This window comes from Alligator mississippiensis, chromosome 7, assembly GCF_030867095.1.
Source record: "Alligator mississippiensis isolate rAllMis1 chromosome 7, rAllMis1, whole genome shotgun sequence".
Classification (NCBI taxonomy): domain Eukaryota; kingdom Metazoa; phylum Chordata; order Crocodylia; family Alligatoridae; genus Alligator; species Alligator mississippiensis.
This window is the reverse complement of record NC_081830.1, coordinates 76,264,720-76,287,921: the sequence shown is the minus strand read 5'-3', so window position 1 is coordinate 76,287,921 and position 23,202 is coordinate 76,264,720. Positions and strand designations below refer to the sequence as shown.

General features: G+C 43.5%; 1 protein-coding gene and 1 long non-coding RNA gene across 2 annotated transcripts in view; one reads left to right on the top strand and one right to left on the bottom strand.

The window, feature by feature from the left end:
• LOC106738339 (uncharacterized) overlaps positions 1-7,574 on the bottom strand; it is a 47,571-nt gene extending 39,997 nt beyond the window's left edge. The window contains exon 1 of the long non-coding RNA XR_002087372.2: positions 5,513-7,574. This is a non-coding gene — a long non-coding RNA (uncharacterized LOC106738339). The remainder of the gene's footprint in view (positions 1-5,512) is intronic.
• Positions 4,202-15,134, top strand: TNFSF10 (TNF superfamily member 10). The gene is made up of 5 exons (XM_019478450.2): positions 4,202-4,468; positions 7,553-7,705; positions 9,350-9,392; positions 10,191-10,307; positions 11,217-15,134. The coding sequence occupies exons 1-5, from the start codon at positions 4,346-4,348 to the stop codon at positions 11,666-11,668; spliced, it is 888 nt and encodes a 295-aa protein (XP_019333995.1). The 5' UTR covers positions 4,202-4,345; the 3' UTR covers positions 11,669-15,134.
• Positions 15,135-23,202: the final 8,068 nt, after the last annotated feature.

Sequence of the window (23,202 nt, the reverse complement as noted above, 5' to 3'; positions counted from 1 at the left end):
TGGACAAGAGTTTCATTTTTCTGGAAATGGGATGGACTGTCCGAAACAGCGTGAGTGGAAGAAGAATTTGGACACCTTAGTTTTTAGCATGCAGACTTTTCCCCTTGGCCCATCTATTAACAACCCCATTGTACCTCTGCTTCCTGTTTTTAACTACCACGCTGACAAAGTGTTTCTGCTACTGCTTTTCTAGCTAGCCTAGTATGCAAGGCAGAGTTAGGCATAGACTTTCTTGTTGGTTTCTCATGTATTTGGAAGGTTTCGTTTTGAAATGATGTAAAGAAATGCAGCGATACAGATAAACTCTAGTGGAAACTCCAGCAGCTCGTTTGGCTGGAACTCAGCTACCCAGAAGGAAATTCAAACTTTACATTCAGTTTGCTAACTGAAAAGTCATTCAGAAGAGATCACATTCTCACTTTCAGGGATATGTTAACCCATCTATGCAACATAGGTCTTGGACTTACACACATTTCAACTGTCTGACTCTGGCAGACAGATTAAACATCTACCCAGAGCCAGATGCATAAATAGTTCACTGCCACATGAAGGGCTTTTGCTCAGGAATCATATTACTACCCCATGTGGCTATGGAATATATAAAAACACATATAATTTTACACTTGTATGAAAATCTCTGTGAGAAAGGGGTGAAAATCAATCCTGCAAGGGCTAAAGCCATTATAAACATGCCACCCCCTAGAGATAAGGAAGGAGTGCAAAGATTACTGGGAATGATCAGTTTTGTAGGAGAATATCTACCTAACTTAGCAGAGCAGACCAAACACCATAGATCACTCCTACAAAAGAATGCTCAATGGATATGGGAACATGAAGATGAAGGTGAATTTACAAACCTGAAGGAAAAAATAATGAAAGCTCCAGTACTAAAATACTATGACCCTAAAAGACCCATTAAATTGTCAACAGATGCTTCTAAAGAAGGCATTGGAGTAGCTTTGCCTCAAAAGCATAGGGTTAGCTGGAGACCAGTAGCATATGCATCTAGGGCACTCTCTAAGTCAGAGTGTCTATATGCACAAATTGAGAAAGAAAGTTTAGCTCTGGTATGTGACTGTAAGAAATGTCATATATTCATATACGGGAAGCCTGTGATAGCTGAAACTGGTCAAGCCTTTGGTAACTATAGCGAAGAAAGGGTTCTCAGACATGTCACCCACATCACAGAGACTTCTTTCAACTGCAAATGTATGCTCTAGGCATACTGTACACCAGGAACACATCTACTTATTGCAGATACGTTGTCCACAGCATATGACACAATGGAACATGACAGAATTCTAGACTCAGAGATAGATAGTACATGTTAATTTAATTAAAAGAGGGAGTCCTATCACAGATAAAATGTGGGCACTTATTGCAGAAGCTGCTGTTTAGGACACCACATTGCAAAAAGTGATACCTATTTGTGCTGGTTGGTTTGGAAAACATATACCTAGCCCCTACTCTCAGTTAAAGGAAGAGCTGTCAGTACTGGATGGCATTTTGTTCAAAGGCTCACGACTTGTTCTAGCAGTGCTAAAGAAAGTCACATTAAACAGAATACACGAGAGGCTTCTAGGCATTGGACAATGCAAAAGGAGAGCATGGGATGCTCTATATTGGCCCAACATAAATAATGACATAGAAGATGCTGTAAAGGCTTGTACACCGTGCCTAAAGTACAGATCAGTGCAAAGAAAAGAGCCCATGATTGTTAGCGAACATCTGTTGGGTCCAAAAAATTGATGAGGAAAAGGGCCTTATATCAGTGTACAAGTAAATTCAAGCCTTATTGTTGGATTTGAACCATCTACCGTTTCTGGATACATTGTCAAAAAATCTATGCTAGCACCATCTGCAAAGACATTAAAGTCACTCACAGTCATAACTTAAATCTCATTATAAATTGTCCTCAAAACTACAGTGCTTCTGAGACTTGGTCTATCCTTTTTTTTTTTTTTTTTGCACCAGTATAACCAGAAGAAATTAAACAGGTTTTAGAATTTAAATAAGAAAGCCTCAAAAAAACAACAAATAAACAGATTTAAAACTGTATTTTTGATGGTTACAAAAAGGATGGAGCCAGACTGTTCTCAGTGGTGGCAGATGACAGAACAAGAAGCAAGGGTGTCAAGTCGCAGCAAGGGAAGTTTAGGTTTAGATAAAACTTTCTCACTAGGAGGGTAGTAAAGCACTGGAACAGGCTACCCTAAGAGGTTATGGACTCTCCATCCTTGGGAGATTTAAGACCGAGGTAGACAAAGCCTTGGCTGGAATGATCTAGTTCGGGCTGGTCCTGCCTTGAGCAGGGGTTGGACTAGATGTCCCTGAGGTCCCTTCCCACCCTACATTTCTATGGTTCTATGATTTGTGAGGTTGAAATCTATGGGGCTGTCAATGCTGCATTTGAAGGGAGCCAATGTTCATCTGTCTGCTCATCTCAATTCACCAGCAATGTGGTGAGAACCACCGGCGTTAACTGTAAAGCAGACAGAAGAGCAAGACCCATCTAAATACCTAGAACAGGAGTGGGCAATATGTGGCCCGGGGGCCGGATGTGGCCCATGGGGACCCTAAAAAACTTAGAAAAATAATATTTATCTGCCCTGGACTGACTGTCATGCGGCCCTCGATGGCTTGCCAAAACTCAGTAAGCAGCCTTCTGCCCAAAATAATTGCCCCCTCGACCTAGAAGCTCTCTCTATGTCAGGTCATGAGTTGCCCACAGATCATTCTGCACAAGAGTCTAACTTTCTTAAGCTCAGGCAAATCCTGTGGATACAGGCTAAGGCACCTGGAGCCAGGTTCTGTTTCACCCAGTAGTCGTCTAAGGGGACTTCAGCATCTAGTTGCCATTCTAGTCTATTCTTTCCAAGTTCTGAAGCTCCTTTAATACATCTAATTATGTACTGTAGCATCATTTTGTTACCTCTTACTCTTGGGCCACAAAAAAGGCATGAGGAAAAACACCCATCTATTTTTGCATGAGCTGAGGAAGGGAAACAAACCTAAGTCATCAATGATGTACAGAGCAGGCTGAAGGCAGGAAGGATCCGTGAAGGGCACCCATCCTCTTCCATACCCTCTCTGGCCCCAGCAATGTCTCCCAGCAATGAACTGCATAGCAAAGGCCGGGGTACAGCTGGGAGCCTAGGGAAGCACCACCGCTCCCAGTTTGTGAAGGACCCTCTCAGTAATTTTTAAAAAATTAATATATTGTGTGTTCCAGGTCAAATCAGCTCCAGATCATATCAATTGAGCAGAACTCAATCGTTCCAAAAACCGTATTGATAGAGCAGGCAGAACTCAGTTGTCCTAAATACCATGTACGGGTTTCCCTTGCTTTATGCGGGCTCTGTATGTGCGAATTTGCTCTTATGCAATGACCCTTTTTATACCCAAAATTCATTCTAGGTGAGGTAAATTCACTCTGATGCGATCAGTGTGGTGGAAGCCAGCAGTCAGCTGCTTTGTGCGGTGCATTGTGGGAGTGACGTGCACCAAAATATAGTCTCTTGTGTGGATCTGCGATGTGTTTCTGTAGTTGCCATCCCCATTATGTGCTTGTGTGCTCCACCTGCTGTTAGCGGGTACCAAAATTGTCTTGTAAAAGTGGTAGAAATGGGTCTGGGGGTCAGTACAGTTGTGGTCTTGGAACGTATCCCTATTTGTTACATTGGAAAGTGGGGTCCCTTTATGCGAATCCGAGTTACGCACCGTTTTCCAGGAACGCATGTACAGCATAAAGTGAGGGAGACCTGTATGGCGCTACAACTGGTGAGCACCCTCTGCCCCGGTGCTCACCCTAGGACTTCAGATACTCCCAAATCCACCGTACTGCAGACCCAAGCCCAGAGCTCTTGGGATTGACATGCCCCCAGAAACCACAGGCAAGCATCCTCTTCAGTGTGGGACTTGAGATACTTGCAGCCCACAAGCGACCCAGAAAGCCTCACCACTTCATTTCTTTCACTTTCCAGCCCAGGATGCTCAGGTCCTGGCTTTCCCATGCACACTGTGAGCCTGCCCCCGGGGAGACTCCACCAGGCCGGGGAGCCTGGTGCAAAACGGGCGAAGGAAATTCCGGCTCTGTGTTTAGCAAGAGCCAAAAGTAGGGGCTCGGAGGGAGGAGGAGGAACTGCGGAGCACGGGGCAGGCTGATCTCTGCCACCGCCCATGACCAGCCCCGGGGAGGAAACGCCTCTGTTGTGTTGTGTGTTTGCAGCACACGGCTCCGTGCAGCCAGGACAGCGGGGCTGCAGGCCAGGGTTGCTGCCCCCGGCGCGGCCCGGCCCGGCCCTGTCGCGCGTCCTCGCACGTGTGTCTGCGGGGCCAAGCCACGATGCTGCCCACGGCCGGCCCCAGCACCGGGCAGACCTGCGGGCTCGTGCTCATCTCCGCCGTGCTGCTGCAGTCCATCTGCGTGGCTGTGACTTTCCTCTACTTCACGAACGAGCTGAAGCAGGTCAGTAGCAGCCACATCTCGGCGGGGCTTGCAGCTCTGCGCCGTGCAGCGCCGTGCACCCCCGGCGGGGCCGGGGCGGGAGCGGGCTCGCGTCCAGCAGGAGGCTGCAAAGGCTTGCTGCTTTGCTCGCAGCCGTGCAGAGCCCGGGGCAGGGGCCTGCTGTTGTCCCGGGGCTGACACGGCGAGGGCAGCACAGGAGCGGGCTCGGGGGCACGGGCACAGCGGGCACACGTGGCCGGGGAAACAAAAACCAGCACAATACTTTGCTCCCCTACAAAACCAACCCCGTGTTCAGACAGTGACTAAGCCCGGAGGAATGTGCAGCAGACAGCACAGCTGATGCCCGCCCCGCACGCAAGCCCCGTGGGTTTCTCTCCAGCCCTGCCGCACGGCGCCGGCGCCCGCACCCGGACCGCAGCGCCCCGGCGAGCCCCGCTGCTGCGCTGCGCTGCGCTGCGCTGCGCTGCGCTGTGCGGGGCCGGGGCCGGCTGCAGGGACAGAAGGGAGAGCCTGGCTCGTGGGAGACCAAGCCACTGTCCCTGCCCTTGCTTTGTTCAGCTGCAAAACTCCAGGGCTGCAGCTTGTTTCCAGCGACCACAGCTGTAAAACCACGTGCCAGGAAGAGCACACACCAACTGCTGAAACTTCCTTAGCCTGACAAAGGGTTTTTGAACCCGAAAGCTTGCTTAATAACTATTCTCCAACTATTTGGGTTGGTCTAATAAACGATATCAAATTCACCCAAGGAACCTTGTCTGCAGGTTGTTTTGAGTGCACTTTTGTTGCCGGTCACTTGAGGGTTGGTGAAATGATTGATGGAAGACAGTTATTTGATGAAAACAGGTTAGGCTGTACTGTACACCAGAGATTTCCACCTCCTGCTTACCCTGTTTAAAGCCCTGGGTTAATAGACCTTGCATTCCAGTGATTAGTAGTATTGCACCTCTCCCTAATTGCCTTTTTCCCGAAGGTACCTTTATTTTTAACCTTTAACCTTAGTGTCTATTTTACCAGGCTGGGTAAATCATTTCCAATAATACTTACCCCAGAATAACTTGTTATTGCAGAGCTACTCATGCACAGATGATGTGAAGGGTACATCCAGTCACTTGAGAGACAGCACTTGGTGGGGCAAAACAGTAGTCTAGTTGGCTGTGCATTACGGTGTGGACATTTGACTTTTATGCCCGAGTCTTCTCAATCTGCCCTGCAGAAAAAGTGAAGCAGACACATGATGTACAGCTCTTACCTGATATCAAGTTATTTTGGAGAAGTTAAAGTTCAGTGCACATACAGGATACAACCTTGGAGGGAAGCACTGGGGAACACAGACTTCTTTCCACTTATAAAAAGTGCCTCAGTTTCCCTACCTGTAAAACAGGGCTAATATTACTTCTCTTCCTGAATGGTACGCGGTCTAATCCATTGAGGGCTGGGAGATGTTATGGCAATGCTAGTATAGGTGGTTATAGGTGTGTGACGGGTAAGCAAAAGGTAAAGGAAGCAGTATCTTTTCCATCCCATCCAGCTTAAAGAGAAAACTGTGGAATACCTTAAAACTGCCCTCTATACCTGGTCAGAAAATAGATAGTAATGGGTGATCTACAGTTTTTGCCCCAATTTAACCACATTGTTTTAGAAGCCAATATAGTTAAATCAGTACAAAGCCGTAGTAAAGGTTCACTTTAACGGTGCATATAACCATGTAGCATATTGCCATCAAGTTAAGGTAAATTTCCCAAACAACCTCATTAAACAGCCCCCTGCAGTCTGCAGCAGTGATCCAGAAGGCTGCAGTAGCCTCCTTTCCAGCTGTGGCCTTTTGCAGCAGTGATCCTAGAATACAAGACTGTTTATAAACATGAGGAAAGGCTAGAGTCGCAGTCCAAGTCTGAGGTTTCCTGTTTAAAATGAGCTTTGTAGTGTGGAAGGGGTGAATTGCCTTCATCCTGCCCCAGTGGAAAATCCATCATTCCTGTCCTTTGTTTCCAGCCTGACAGGAAAGCAATGAGGGTGGGGGAAGAGCATGACCCTGTGCTAGAATTTCCCAGGCTCCAGGAGCCAGTTACATGCTAAGTAATGCGATCCATCAAAAAAGGAAGAACTTGTATAGAAAACAGTTGAATTTAAATGACTGTTGATGACTGCTTCCTCTGAGCTTGGGCAATATATAATAGGTCTTACCCCCGCCGCCTCTTGCCTCCTCCGGCATGGTTGATGCAGTATCACTGAGTTGTGGAAGCAGGATCACTGAGTTCAGTGTGTAATTTGTTGGCATTTATTTGAGAAGATGCATTCTTATATTAAGCAACAGCGCCAGCTTGAGTTTCGATCATCTCCTAACCCCCAGAGCTGGAGCAGAGCTGTTGGCAATGCTCTTTGCTATTCTAAACTCGTCCCATTGTACTCGATGGGGATTTTGGCACTGTCTTCAGTGAGGGGGGCAGAATTTCACCCTTTCTTCTATGCATCAGAAGGTAGAATTGTCTCCCTACAGCTGGAGATCACCAAGTTCAAACCTGTAATCAGATCCTACTCAGCTTCCTCAGAAGGAAAGGGGTTGAACGTGTTGTCCTGATTTCATTCCCTCATGGAGGCTAGGAGAGACCCAGCTGCCTGTTGCAGGGTTGAGTGGAGAGGACCAAAGTGGTTGTTTGGGTTCATCTTTAAAAGCCTGCATGGAAAGATCCCTTGAGTAAAGTAAATACATTTTACTTCACAACATTTACTTTATAAATACAAAGTCAGGATTGGAGCAGCTAAAATAATTCACAACTTGAGTGATTTGAGATTGCATTTGCATAAAGTTTACTCCATTGAGCCCTTCACATCCGATTTATGACCAGAAAGATAACAATGTAAGTGTATTCTTGGACATCAAATATCTGCTTGTACCTAAATAAGTATGTAAAGTTGGGAGGAAGTTTTAAGCCTCCTTCATAAGTCACTGCTTGCTGTACCATGTTGGTACATTAAGAACAAAAAAAGGTGTTTCTAAATACAGGGACTTGAGTGACATACCATATATGCAGACCTATGAACACATATTCCATGAATTAACAGTTGTCCTTCCTTCTAACGCAGCTCCAGGACACATACTCCAAGAGCGGCATTGCCTGCCTCACTGGGGAAGAACTGGGAACTTTCATGGGAGACTTGGATCTAAACAGAATAGAAGAGAGAGAGCAAGACCCCTGCTGGCAAGTGAAGTGGGAGCTAGGAAAGTTAATTAAAAAGGTATTTAGAAATTTTCTCAAAGACTGGTTAATGGAGCTTGGTTATGCCATGTCAGTAGATTCAAACAGTTGAACTCCAACCAGGGAAGTAAAATGCAGATTTGCACACCCTCTCATCAAAAAGGTTCTGCACCCTGGGAGAGCTGCCCCGGTGCTGAAACAGCCTCTGGCTAGGAACAAACGTTGCATTTGTCCCAGACCAAAAAAGTCCCAGGAGTGGTGCGTACATGGCACACCCTTCAAATCAGGGTTTAGTGAGCGGCTGAACACTTTCTGCTTTTCTGCGGTTGATTCAGTGATGCAGTCTTGGGACAGTTGTTCAGATGTGCTTTACAATGTCCCAGAACAAGGTGTTAACACTTTTTAACTCATGAACCTTTTTTAGGGTTTGTCTCTAGACAATGGACATGGATGTTTGAACAACTGCACTTTGTCCCAGGATAAAATAGTCTCTACAGTCAAAGCATTAACAAAACAGATGCTGCTTATGCACAGTAGCTATTCCCCGGATCCACAATAAACACAATGAAGAATGCCTGTTGTGCCAATGAATTGCAGAATAAAGATCTTCTAAAGTCATTACATTCTGTAATCTTAGTAATCCATGGATAATGGCTGTGCTTCTTATTTCATATACAGTGATAGTCTCTCGCATTTATATGGAGATAACATAATGTCTTTGCTGCTCTCATGGACTTATTACAATCTCAGCAGAAGGGCCTAATAGAACTTGCATTTGTTATTTCAGTGGATTCAGTATACACTTCCCATGAGACGAACCCTGACAACCCTTGTCGTGGAGAAACAGAAATGTGTGCAAGGGACACTTTTGTGTAACAAAGAACCACCATCAAAACTACATGAAAACAACCGGGGACCTTTTTTAAACCTTATAATTCATGAGACAGTTTTTTACTCGCATCTCAGCCCAAGATGAATGTAGCGGGTACTGTTGTGGGCTACCTACAGGGCATGAGCTACTACAGTGAATATAGGGCATGGGCACATGTACGTTTACTTCATTCAGTGTTAGAGAGGTTTTGCTATCAGTCTTTACGGCTGCCAGCTTGTACATACATAATAATTGGAAGGTAACAGCCGCTGCCCTTTTGAAACTTTTCCCTTTTGAAACAGCTCCAAATGCATGTGTCCGTATTCTTTGTAGCGTTTGCTCTAAAACATGTGCAGCCTTTCCATTCGTTTCAACAGGCCAGTGTTGCCCTAGCAGTTAAACTGGAGTCTGGTCAAGCTCCAGTGACTCACTCCACAGTCAGATTATTCCAGATTTACACTGGACTAATTACAAACAGAATCTGAAACTGTGACTCCACATTTCTTCTTATTTAGGGACTGCATCAGGATCAGATTTTCAAAACAACTGTATACACAATAAGCAGAGCTCCATTAAAAAATGTTCCAGCTGATTACTTTCTTGCAAAAGTTTGATTATGATCAATTAATTGTGCTTTTCTGTTTAAGATCAGATTTCAGATACAAAATACAATTTGTTTGAAGGTCAAGTTCAGATTCAGATGTTTGATCATTTATATAGTACACAACACTGAAATAGCTGTATTCCTGTATTTTTGCCAAGGTTATACTGAATCCACCTGAAGTAACCAGTTTTCTTTACATATCCTTGCAGATCATGTCAAGATACTATGAAGAAAACATGTCTGCAGTGAAAGGTATTTTTTAGTACAACACATTTCCTTACCCTATAAAAAACAAGTTGTGTTGGTAGTATAAGGACAGAGGTGGCACACATGCATTCCAGATGTAGAAAATGTGTCCTGATTTCTTGCCCGTTCATAGTTTGTCCATGGCAAAGCATGATAAATGGATAATTGTTAGCATTCGCTGACATTTTAAGATGGACTTGATGATCACGAACTGTGTCAAGTAGAGTATTGGGCCAGGAGTCAGGAAGAAATCCCAGATTATATATATATTCAAGTGCTATTCAATACATTCAGGTTCTCTGCTTCAGAAAACAAATAGCACTTCCACTGTCACTGAGCTACTTTAATCAAAAGCTAAGCAGAGGTCTGCTTTGAAGCTGGTGCAGTTTTTTAGCCCAAGGAAGGACCATTAAAGAGCATTCTGGCCTCAGAAATCAGTGGAAATGTTGCATGAGTAAAGAGTACAGAATTAGTCTTATAGCCCTGGACTTTATAAGCCACAGTTTTTTGTTAGAAGGTTATCAGCGGGGTATGGGCTGTTGGTACTAGCTAACAAATGTAATTTAAAAGACCTTTAAAGATATTTCATAGGGAATATGGAGAAAAGTTAGGGGAAACTTTGACCTGATCACCCATTAAAGCTAAGTCTATTACTGACCTAATGTTCAATTAAAAAAATTGACAAAAGTATCTTCAAAACGCTGTCCAATTTGACAGACATTTATATTTCCAGAAATAATACATGTCTTTATTATTTCTTTTATTCTAATTTGAGATTAAATACTGTGGTCTTTATTCATGCAGCTGAAACTTCGCTAAGTCTTTCAACAACTGAAGATCAGGAATCTCAGACTCCCGTGCACAGAGTAGCAGCTCACATAACTGGAAACAGCAATAGGATGAGTTCATCATTCACACAAAGTAAGACGTTTTGCTCCATTGGAAAAGGAAGTAAATATTTTAAAATGGAGAAAGATCATGGACTTTATGTGCTGTGTGGTTTTCCAGAAACGAATAAACCAAGTTGATGCTTATCATGAACTGCTGCCTCCCACGACTGGGGAGGCACCATGGCGGTGAGCGGGGAGGGCACCATGGTGGTGAGGACCTCCTGCCGGTGTCGGTGGCAGCGAGCGAGGAGCACCCGCAGCCACTGCTGGCAAGCGGAGACCGCCCACCACCGCCGTCAGCAGTGTCAGTGGCGGGGGAGAGGGGTGGTGAGCAGGGACCAGCCACATCGGCGGTGAGGGGGGGCAGGTGCAAGCAGTGACTGCCCGCAGAAGCTGGCAGCAGCTTGAGCGGTGGCCAAACTCAGGGGGGGCACATGCCCCCCGTGCTCCCCCTACGTGTCGCCTATGATGCTTATAGTGCACTTTTTTTTTAGTTGTCAAGGACTTAATGAAACGTCTGGTCAGAAAATAGGAAACAGCTTTTTATTAAAAAAAAAGAAGGAAAAAAAAAGATTTCCTCGATTTTGCTAAAAAAACAAAACAAAAAACCATTGAGTTCACTCAAGTCCCTTCCCTCTTCCTTGCTGTCTTTCTCCTTTGCTGTATCTTCTTGGAAAAATATTTACTGTACAAGATCCCAGATGCTATGATGATAAGCATGTTATGTAATACACAGATGAGCAGGACAGATTCCCACAAGCTGTTACTTATGAAACTTCTTGAAAAAACCTGCTACCCAATCCTGTTCCATCAGAAGGCAATGTGGACCATGATCTGGCCTAGTGCTCAGACTTGCTTTTTCAAAGGACAGTGTTTGTTGCTGCCTTTGGTGCTTTGGGACTTTATTTAACCCTGTATTTTTCTGTTTCTTCTTAAATAGATTCCTCATTCAGAAGAGGATACGGGAAGAAAATATACTCTTGGGAAGCATCAAGGAAAGGCCATTCTTTTCTCTACAATGTGGAACTGAGAAACGGGGAGTTGATCATACCCAAAACAGGGTTTTATTACATCTACTGTCAAACTTACTTCCGATTCCGTGAACCAGAGGACGAGGATTCAGACTCAGATTTATCGGAGCAAATCAGAAACCCTAAACAAATGGTCCAGTATGTTTACAAACTGACCAGTTATCCAGAACCCATCCTTCTTCTGAAAAGTGCAAGAAGTAGCTGCTGGTCTAAAAAGGCAGAGTATGGACTTTACTCCATATACCAAGGAGGAGTGTTTCAACTAAAAAGGAACGACAGGATTTTTGTCTCTGTCAGTAATGAGGACATAGTTGACATGGACAAAGAAGCAAGCTTTTTTGGGGCCTTTTTGATCAGCTAAATGCTTAAGACAAAGGCAAACCCCAAATGAATCAGGTTTTCATTTCAGGACTTAGTTTTCTATAAATACTCTAAACAAGGGAATGAAAAGCCTCATATTCCAAAGCAGTCATGACAATGTGAGACTCCCCATTGTCAGTGGAAGGTCTGATTGCACTGAGAAATGGTCCTTACAGTCCGTAAGGAAGAGCAGCTGATGGCTGAAGCTGCATGTGACCATAACTTGTATAAGAGCCAAGCAGATCCCCAAACATGATCTCTCATTTCCAGCCAGTGAACTGAGTTGGAAGGATTTTAACATGCCAAAGATTAATACCTTCAGCTAGAACCAGATCATGCGCAGGTAGGCACTGTCCACAGTTGTTTGTACAACTTTACCAAAGCATCGGCTGTCATTTGGGGCAGTCCGTATACACATGATTTGCGTAGTGACAAGATTGAGACTGGCTATTTGCATAGCAATTAGACTGAGGTTGGAAAATGGATGTTGCTTGTGGTCATCTTGTGGGAGAGCCTACCAGGCATATGCTGTAAGTCTCCTTACAAAAGCAGTCCCTCTAGTATCAAGGAGATAGTTATCATAAGTAAGGGTTTGCACAGCAGCCCTACATATTACAGAAGTTCAAGATAAGCCAAAACATAGAACACAGCAGCATTTTTTGTTCAGTGAAGCTCTAATCCACCAAAGCATTTAAGTACACACCTAACATGAAGCTTCTGACTAGCCCAGTTGGAATCAGTGGACTACTCATGTGCTGAGTTGAACATGTGCACAAGTGCTTTGTAGGATCACAGCCTGACCACACAGGTTACTGGTGCCTTCATTCAAATGTTGTACAGAGGATAGGAAACAAATAACCAATGTTGTAATGACACAGCAGAGCCACAAAAATCAGTCAGTCAATATTTTGAGTTCTCAACACATTATGGTAATATATTTGCTTTGTGGATGCATATTGGACTGCAGATCTTTTGCCACGTAAGCATATATTCAATTGAGCAACTGCAATCATACGTAGTGAGAGTGAGTATTTGATCCAGAATGAAAGTATTTTTCCTTTAAATGTTGCATTCTGCTAAAACTGTATCATTTTGCACACAGTGGGCCCATCTATATGAGTCCCTATGGCATCATTGTTACTGCGCTGCCGTTTAGTACTTTCTTTTGGAAGTACTAAATGATGGCGCAGTAACAGCCCGTACTGTGCTGCGCTGGTGGTGCGCGGTTATTTTTAGCTGCTATGTTGCCATAGCAATGCGCTATACTGAGGGAGTGCATTGCTATGGCGATATAGCAATGGTGTCATGGTTTTTGCCCGCAGACGCTACGTTGCCAGAGTGGGTTGCTACAGCGACGTAGCATCATGTGTAAGTCTCCACTGAGTGCGACACAGAGTTTGTCACATATATCGGTCTGCCGCCGCGTGCGAGGATGTGATGACGAGAAATGCATTCTGATGACTGATTTTTTAGGAGAACCTTTTCAGTCCTAGACAAAACACACATCACTATCTGTGCTGATTTTTTGCTAATGCTGTTGATTTGCTGGGAGGGGGAGGGTTTTCTTATTTCGTTTTTTGTTTTATAGGGACATGCGAGGACTTCGTAGCATTTATTTTTTTTACTGGAACTGAAAACTATATTTGTTAGCTACATGATTAGAACTGTGAAACGTTTCCAGGAGTAAGCAATATGGCCAGCTAATATAAGTCATCATCAGCATCTGCACTGACTTAAGTGGCGCTATATCAATTTATACTATCTGTTCCGGCTCTTCTTCAGCGATAATGCTGTGTATTTCTAAAAGCAGCAGCAGTTAAAAAGCAGTAAGGCAAGGAAGATAATATGAATCAAATTCTCTACAGATGTAACTTAATAGAATTAAATGAGCAGAGAATAAGCACGTCTTATATTTTTTGATATAATAAGGTTGCCTTAGGAGCCATAAAATGATGGAAGCCACAAAACCACCGTACTTACCTGGCTTATGGGCTACATGATAAAATATGTGCAATGTTCATCCTGCTACTTTGTTTATGGATCAGGAAATGAATTTACGTGAACCATCTTACTTACATTTACTATAATAAGGCAAAAGTGTAAGTATACCAGCTGTTTACTGTTTACCTTGTCCCTGAGCACCAAGAAAAGCATTTACCAGTTAGAACAATGAAGCAAATGCAAGGAGAAGTATAAACACACGCATACGTTCTGTTTGCATACGGAGTAAAATGTATACATTTTAGTCGTAATCAATTCTGTGAATTGTTCTATTGCTTATAATACCTCTGCTTTCATTGTACTCATGACTCTCACATTATGCAGTCCATACAGACTGTATGAAGACTAGTCCCAGCTTGTTATCTGAAACATTATTTAATTGGATAACTTTCTGACTCTGAACACAGTCAGTTGCAGTCAAGAGTGCATCCACCGGTTCAGTTTAGACCAGTTTCACACTGGTCACTATTGACTGGTGGAGGCGCTCTTGACTAATACCCTGCATGAAACCAGAATCATAACCTAGATGTGTAGCTACCTATAAGCCAGACTGTCACTCTTGCTGTAATTACATTGTATTGTACACCCTGATCCTGAAATAGGACTGCTTGCAATGCACAGAAGCTAAGTATATGTGATGGCAGGTTGTTTCATTTTGATGTTAATGACATTGATTGTAGAGTGAGGGCTGAAGCCTGCTCCCATTGAGAACAATGGAAAAACTTGAATGGTGGAAGATCAAGACCTTAAAAGGTATTTGCAGTGAGTAAAGGTTGTGCTCATTTTCAAACTATATTCCAGTCTTTTTTCTGTTCGGTTTTCATACAACAATAATATGCAGAATTGTAATCCAAATTCCCTTCCTCATTTCAATTTTTGATTCCACAAAACCCCTCTTTTCTACACGTGCACTGGATTGTGCAGGTGTTACTGAGCAGTCCTGGTGCTGCATGGGTCGTTTCTGATGCTACTGTGCATAGGCTCATTGCTGCTGCGCAGTAGCGTCGGAGTCACGGTTCGTGCCTGTCGACATTACATCACTGTAGCAATGAGCTATGTCGCTGTAGCTTGTCGCTCTGGCGACAGTGTCTTGTTAGACGCACCCTGTATGTATATATTCTCATGCTACTCCATTTTGGGAGAATATGGCACAAGGACTAGTACACTGAATCTCATTTTATTGCCCTGTATCTAGAGATGTGCTTCTAGAGATATTATCCTGGGGAAACACTATCAAGCAATATCTGAAAAGAATAATTTGAAGATCAATAGAAAGATATACCTACCGTTTCAAGTGGTGAATTTGATCTTTCTCATTTGCTCACCTTGTCCTGTCCCCGCCCTCCATTTTGAATGCAGAATGTAGCAGTTATTTGTGTTCATTGTGTTTTTGATGGTTTTTTAAAAAAAACTTGTAATTTTTTGAAAGTTATATGCTTTTTATATAAAATACTTGTAGTAAATAACTATTTGTCCTTTTATTATTAACCATGTTCTTTATACCTACCTTACCTTAGTCTGAGAGCCTGATTCTGTTTGATCTTAGGGAGCTTCTCTATTGACTTCAGTGCAAATGGGGAAGGCAGATGAAGGGGATTGAGCCACTTCCCTCTGCATACACACATGCAGAGAAGAGCAAGTATGCATGGGAACAGGCTGTGCAGGTGCTCTCCATGCTGGGAAGTTCAAACAAGGATGCTGCCTCCTGGAAACACTGGCATTCACCTGAGTTGTGCCTGGGTTGGTGGGTCCATATCACCACTGCAGCTTGGGGCAGAATCAAAACAGCACCATCTGGCCAACACTATTCACCATTCACACTCCTTTAATCTATTATCTTGCATATTTCTTCCCATACAACACACCTTTTTCCAAAAAATCTGCCCGCTAAATTGGGGTGTATGCATATTAAACAGGGAAGCTGATTTTCTGCCCAGGATAGAAGCACCCTGATTTGATTCCTTCTCCACTGTGCAGCACCTGTAGCATTACTATTTGGGCAGCTGAGGGAGTCAATTCACTTCATGGCTTTTTGTTCTTCATTTCTTAGGTGTTAACATCCTCTCTCCTTATTAATGGTCTTCATGTTCCCTCAATCAAGCTAACTTTTCTGAGGCCACTTTTGCTATTGACTAGCTGTTCCTGGTCTCTCTCCTTATTTCCCAGCCCTGGAGATTTTTTAACTATTTTCAAGATCATATATCTATCTATGGAGACCAGTCTTCAGCAGCAGCTAGGGTTTCAGCTTTAGTTAGGCAAGAAAGGGAAGGTGAAATTAAAACGAAGATTAAGCTTTGTCCCTGATCTATGCAACCATAACTCTGAAGAAATCTTCCCCCCCCCCCCCCACTTCATTCTTCCTTTCAAAAACAAGGTATGTATTATATTCTGGGGAGTGCTGTATGCAGGAACGTAAGAGCATTGCACCAGTCCTAAAGGCTCCAGACATTGTTTTATGTACAACAATATAACTGCAATATGGTCCATGTCCTAGTGATCATACAAGCCAGGTAAATTTACTACAGTGATTGTGTTATTTTTTATCTGGAGTGCAGGACACGCTTCAAACCATGGTAATCAAGCCTCCAGTCCTGCAAGCTAATTCATATGAGTGGAAATCTGCATCTACGCAGAGCCCCATTAAAACCAAGCCAGAGGTCTTCCATGACTAAAAGCCCAAGTTTGTAATGAGGCTCCCTAGTATATGCCTCAAAATGATAGTTTATTTTATATCTCTTGCTTTTGACTCATTGTTGTGGGAACACATTAGCTAATTGGCTTTCATTACACAGATTACTGTTGCTTCCCTATTAGTTAATTGAATTAATATTGTTTTCATTTCAGTAATATCCAAACCTCATCAGAGCCTCATAGTATTAGGTGTAAGAATGCATGGCATGAACTCTGATACAAACCGCATATTTTTCAGATTAAGCTAATATCAGCTATTAGGGCTTAAGAGAAGACCTAATGTGAGAAGCAGATAATCCCACATCTGCTTAATGTTGTACCTTCCTCCAAAGCCTTGAGGGCCTGCCAGTGTCAGAGAGGGGATAGTGGATCAGATGGACCTTTTTACTCTGATCTGGATATGAAATTCCTGAAAAATATGCCAGAGGTCAGCAACATACAGCCCACAGAGCCACTGGATCTAGTCTGCAGAGCTGAAGGGCTTTGCCTGTGCCTGCATCATGTAGGACTGGACAGAAGCAGCTGTATCTGTGCTGCCGTGGCTTCTCCCTGCCTCTCCCCCTCCCACAGCTGCAGTGTGGGTGCAGCTTCCAGTCAATGGGGAGCTGCACCAGGGCCAGGCAGCTTCCAGGTGTGCTTGTGCCGCAGCCAAGAGGCAGGGGTTAATGAGAAGAAAAGGCAGCAGTATAGGCACAGTTTGCAGCTGTTTGGCCCTGGTGTAACTCCCCACTAGCTGGAAGAGCTGGGGGCTGGGGGAAGTGGTGGTGGTGCAGCACAGCTGCCTGGCCCCAGCATGGGCACAGGGAAAGCCGCCCTGCTGCTGATTCGCCACTGAAACCACTTAGCCCACATCAGACAAGAGCTAAGTTGTTCTGGCCCGCCGCTTGTTAAAGGTTGCACCTGGGACAAAGGTTGCCAAAGGGGCTTCTTATTCCAGGGCCTGGAATATAGCACCCCGTTTCTCCTAGCCTTTTGAATCTATTGCACAAGAGTCTCTTGTCATTTTTAGTGCCCTTCTCTGGAAACTTCGTGCTCTTCTTAAGATGAAGCAACAGAAACTGAGTATCACATTCAAGGTTAAATATGTACCATCAGTTTATATAGTAAGAGGTGGATTTATGCACAGGCCCGTGGGTCCCGGGCCCAGGGGCCTCTGCCTGGGTGTCTGGGTTCCCTCAGGAAATGATGGGTTTCCCCTTGAGGCCCCCACGGTAAAGGAGGGACGGGGCAGGGCCTGGGGGTGCTGCCCAGCCAGGGCAGTGCATGGGATCTAGGGCTGTGGCGGGGAGCAGGACAGAGCCCTCGTTCAGGAGGTGTGGGTAGAGCATCTCCCTGCCACTGCATGCACCCCCTGGGGGAGGGGGGCCATGTGCCCCTCCATATTTGTGCACGGGGCAGATGCAGGCTGCTCACTGTGGGCTCAGGGCTCTCTGCTCTCCTGCCTTTTCCTTAGGAGCCCCATACCAGTCACATGCCCCCTGCCCACCCAGCAGCAACGGGGGCAGGGAGTTGTGCCTCCTGCTGCCAGGAGGGAAGGGGGCATACGGCTGACATGTGCTCCAGGGGTTGGGGGAGCACTTTAATTAAAGCAGCTCTGAGAGCCACTCACAGCATCTCATGTATTAGCATCCCTGCACTTAAAAATGGTGGTGCAGCGTTTTTTAATAAATTAATATTCATAATGGAGTGTGGGGGGGCCTCCAATTTTCTGTTTGCCCAGAGCCCCAATAAATCTTAATACACCACTGTATAGTAACTACTGCAAATACTAGTCTGTGTTATTTCCCCCACCTCAGCTGACTGTGTAACCACCATTGGTAAACTAGACTGTCTACACTACAGCACCACTGCCATCTGTTTCCAGAACATTTTTGAATCAGAATCCAGCTGAGTTTTCTTTCCCTACTATCCTCTTCTCATATTTATACAGGCAACACAAAATATATCAGCTGTTGAGACAGTAATGATGGCCAATGGGTTATGGTCAATGCACTGGTTCCTGCTATTACAGTGTTACCGGCTGTTTAAATAGCTTCTCACCTTATGAACTGTTCCTGCCAGATCCATAATAATTCATATTCCTTCTCTATGATTCACATATCCCCATTATAGTGGGCCTCTCAAGTCTTGATATGTATGGTTTATATAGCTTCTATATCCTTAGCAACTGTTAGGGAGTTGTTCATGTTTTACATATGGAGGGAGAGATGGGTGATTTGAGTCCTAGCCACGTATTCTTCTCAAATGTATTTTTGGTCTTGTCTGGTTAAAAATTTTCAAGATCACGTTATTCCCTATCGTACCTATCCTACATGTAACCACAGGGTGAGGACAAAGCAGATTTTTCTGCACATTTTCAGTTCTGGCAAATTCAGCCAAGCAGCTACCGCTCCCTTCCTACCATGAGAAGCAGGAGTACCTACAAGCAAATATGGTTAGGCACTATTTATTTTCCAGTCCCACCCTGGAGCTTTGAACACAGACACCAGGCAAATAATGGTTTATAACAATAAAATACATATACTACTCAGCCTTCAAGACTGCACAGTTCAGTTCCTTACAAATGACTGCAAAGCTTTCTGGACTAGTAGTGTAAATCCTGCCAATAGTAAAATCTTGCTACCTGTGAAGATAAGGAAAGAAAAAAACCCATTGAGTCAAAACCTGCAGCCCTTCCTTACATAAGCAGAACTCTCAGTGACCTCTATAAGTAACACGGAATACATTTTTCATTACTCTTATGCTGAGACTTATTTTATAAAACCCAGGGTGGATAAAAATCAACCAGTTTTAAAATTTAAAAAATCAGATTTTTAAAATTTAAATCAGATTTTTTTATTTAATTATATTTTTTAAAGATGCTTTAAAAAAAACAAACCCTATATAAAGATAGTTTTAATTCAAGATATGTTGAAGCTCAAAGATATCATCATGGAATAGGGATGATAACTTCCAATTATATAGTACTTGAGACAATATATTTATGTAACCTTTTTAGAAAAGTTTCATCAATAGGTCACAACAAGCCATGGACGATATTAGGGGCCAGATCTTACGGGGTTCCCAGAAGCTCCTCTATAGATTAGTAAAGATTAAAGAAAAACACTACCCAATGGGACTCAGTGCTCAATCTAAAAGAACCCATTAACCCATTAATGGGTTGCTTAGTTTCAGTTCTCAAGCTGTGGATTTTTGTCTTCAGAGATAACATCTTTGTTAACAGCAGTATATGGAGATGAGATAACAGACCTGATTACCTACCCATCAGCCCTGTTGTCTCTTTGCAAGTTTCGGTACACAGAGCCAATCCCTTACCTCTCTCTAAGGCAGTGGCAGGTAATTATTCCGGGCTTAGGGCCGCTTACTGAGTTTTGGCAAACTGTTGGGGGCTGCATTTCCCTTTCTGGTGCAGGGAAGCAGGAACAGCCCTATGGTCTCAGGCCAGAAGCCTCTGCTAAGCAGGAGTTTCTGGTTGGGGGGCCAGAGCTGAGCAGACCTTGCTGCTGGGTCCTGCCACTAGTTTCCTCTGGGTCCTACTGCCCCTGGCTCTTGTCATCTTTGACAGGCAGTTGGGAGCAAATAAATATTAATTTTCTAATTCTTTTAGGGGTCCTACAGGCCAGATAGAATGGCTTGGCAGGCCGGATCTGGCCTCCGGGCCATATTTTGCCCACCCCTGCTCTAAGGGCATGGCCTTTTTGGAAGTACTAAATGACGGCACAGTAAACCACATACTGCACCATGATGCACAGTTATTTTTAGCAACTACTTCGCTGTAGCGGTGCACTGTACCGGGGGGAGCATGTCACTATAAGCAAAGTAGCTATTGGTCACGTGTAGACCCGCACAGATGCTAAAGTACAAAGTTTCAAGAAGAGTTTGGATATAAATACAAGGAGGGAGGAGCAGTTGAAACAAAAGATAACTATTTTGAGCAGAATATTCCAGAAGTCTTGAGGGATAAGTTTCTGAGTATACCCTCTCCATTGATTTGAGATCTAGTGAGGGAATGGTATGGTAGGAGGGAAAACCTATCATGGTAGCAGTTTGCCAGGCTATAAAAGAGACCCTGTGTGCTAGTATTTTAATGACATTTCCTCTACCCATTGGTAAGACAGGCATGCATGCAAAATGCAAAAAGTGCAACAAAAATACAAGGCCTGGTTGCCTGAATGAAACAACATCATGAGAAATGCTCCTTCTCAGGAGGAAGCTGCTTTGAAGATGATGAATGGAGTATATCTGAACATGCAGGATCTCCAGGTTAGTGAACTTTCTTATTCCATACTTCTTTCTTAAGGATTACCTGTCTTCACTGTCCATATCTTTCTGGACTACTTGGATTCTCATAAAAATGTTTGAGCAAAACTATAATTGTTAATTTATGGAACTATCTTATTTAAATGCAGTTGTGTTATAAAATAATGGCTGAAATATGCAGATCTTCCTTTTACAGTTTCCCTTTTAATGTAGTACTGAGTGCAATGAATAATACTAAATGAGCAGTACTGTAGTGACTGCACTGACTTATTTTGTTCAAGAGGATCCATCATCAACTTACAGGATTCTGACTATCCATCTCCAACATCAACATCACTGTCTAGTTTCAGAGTTATCTGCTAATGATGCCAGCCTTCCAGTCAAACGTACATCACATAGTATATCACCTGTAGCAAAAAGAAAAAAATCTCCATCATCCAAAAACAAGCACAGATAAATTTGTAATAAGAACCGGCAGATTACAGCAAGAGGTAACTGATGAAAAAATTGCTCAGTTTATTTATGCAACAAACTCTCCTTTCCATACGGTTGAGAACACATACTTCGCTGACATGGTTCGGTCATTTCACCCAGGATACAGTCCACCCAACAGAGCTGAGATAGCATGCAAATTGCTGTATAAAGTGTATGAGAAAGAAAATAAACAGTGTGCAAAAAGTCTAGAGGAGAAAATAGGTTACCTGAGTCTTGATGGGTGAAGCAATGTCCACAGCGATCCAGTAATATGTGCTTGTGTAACAACAGAAGAACGGACTGTCTACCTTACAGAAACGATTGATACATCAGGAAGGGCATGCAGCCGAATTCTTACCAAAAGTAGCAGTAAAAGCTATAACTGATGCGCCTCTTAGCCAAAGACTTCAGTGCTCCAGAAATAAAGGCTAAGGCTAAATTGCAAAATACTTCCATAACAACCACTTTGCAGCAGCTGCTCTGAAGAAAGCAGGAGGAACCAATTTAACTCTCCCACAAGACATGCGATGGAACTCAGTAGTGGACCATTTTGAGCAATATATTGAGAAGTGGCCTAATCTGATGACAATTTGTGGACAAAGTTGCAACAAAATAGGTGGAACTGTCATAGCCAGAGTTCTCCACATTGGGCTAGAGAGAAATGGAGAACATAGGCTGACTATCCTGAAGCCTATTTCCATAGCTTTGAACAAAGTGGAGGGAAATCGCTGTTTTATTGTGAGACCTTGCTTGAAAAGAGAAACATGCAATGACAGAGTTAAATTACAGACATTAAAAAAATGAATGGATTAAGCACAATCTCCAGCTAATTTTTTGCTCATATTCTCAATACTTAGTACCAGGGTCAATCCTTAACTGCTGAAGAAAAGGAGTTGGCTATGACATGGGCATCCACCAATCATCCCTCCATAATACCAACTACGATAAACTTCAGGGCTAAGGGTGAACCATTCAAGAAATATGTGTTTGCTGATGAGGTTTTAAAGAAAGGCACACCAGTGAACTGGTGGAAGTTGCATAAGCACCTGGATCCATCAGAGACTATTGAAGTGATAATTCAGCTTTTAACTTCTGCAGACGTAGAAACAATATTTTCTTCCTTTGGACTAATTCATTCTAAATTGAGAAATTGCTTGTGAAGTGAAAAAGCAGGAAAGCTTGCCTTTCTTTTCCAGACTATGAATAAACAGGAAAAGGAAGAGGAAGACTGAGTTTGCTGCATAACCCAGACAGACAAGGTTCATTGGGTAGATGTGATAACTTTTATTAGGCCAACTAAATAGTTGGAAAATTTATTCTTTCCAACCTCTCAGGCACAAACACCCTTCTTCAGGCATAGGAAGAGTTTGTTGGGGTACGTGTGCTCTCCTGGGTAGGACAGAAGCCAATATCCAGATGCAGGTCTGTGACAATGCAAATGTGTGGCAGTGAGGATCAGAGGGAAAGGGAGATGATAGGTGTGAGAAAGTAGTTGGGGGGGAAGGGGGAGAAAGTGGTAGAATGTAGCTTGTAAAATGCAGACAGGTTACCTGGGGTTATCACGTGTCAGGTAGGTTATAAAGTGCCATAAATCCACTGTCTATATTTAGTCCGTGATTTTTTGTATCCAGTAAATTTATGAAGAGAAGTTCATAGGCTCATCTACAAAATCTGTTTTATAAATTCCCTTTGAGGAACAGAACTGAGAGATTGGAAAGGGAGTAGTTGTCTTGTGAGAAGTGTGCACCCACAGGCGATTGGGTATTTTTGTCTTTGATAGATTTTCGGCGTGCGCTCATTTTGGTACGCAGTCATTTTGGTTTCTCCTATATATTTTCCTTCAGGGAATTTAGTGCACTGGATGAAATGTATTGCATTTCTGGAGGTGCAGGTATAAGATCCAGGAATGGTGACGGTTGTGTTGTGGGGTGTAGTCATTGCAGGGTGATGGAGATGTGTTAGCAGGTTTTACATTTCTTGTCCCAGCCTGGTCTGGATCCATTCAGTGTGCTTTGGGCCATAGGACGTTTGCTTCTGGCGATGAGGTTGGCGAGGTTTGGTGCTTGTTTAAAGGCTAGGATGGGTGGCTCTGGGAAGGTCTCTAAGAAT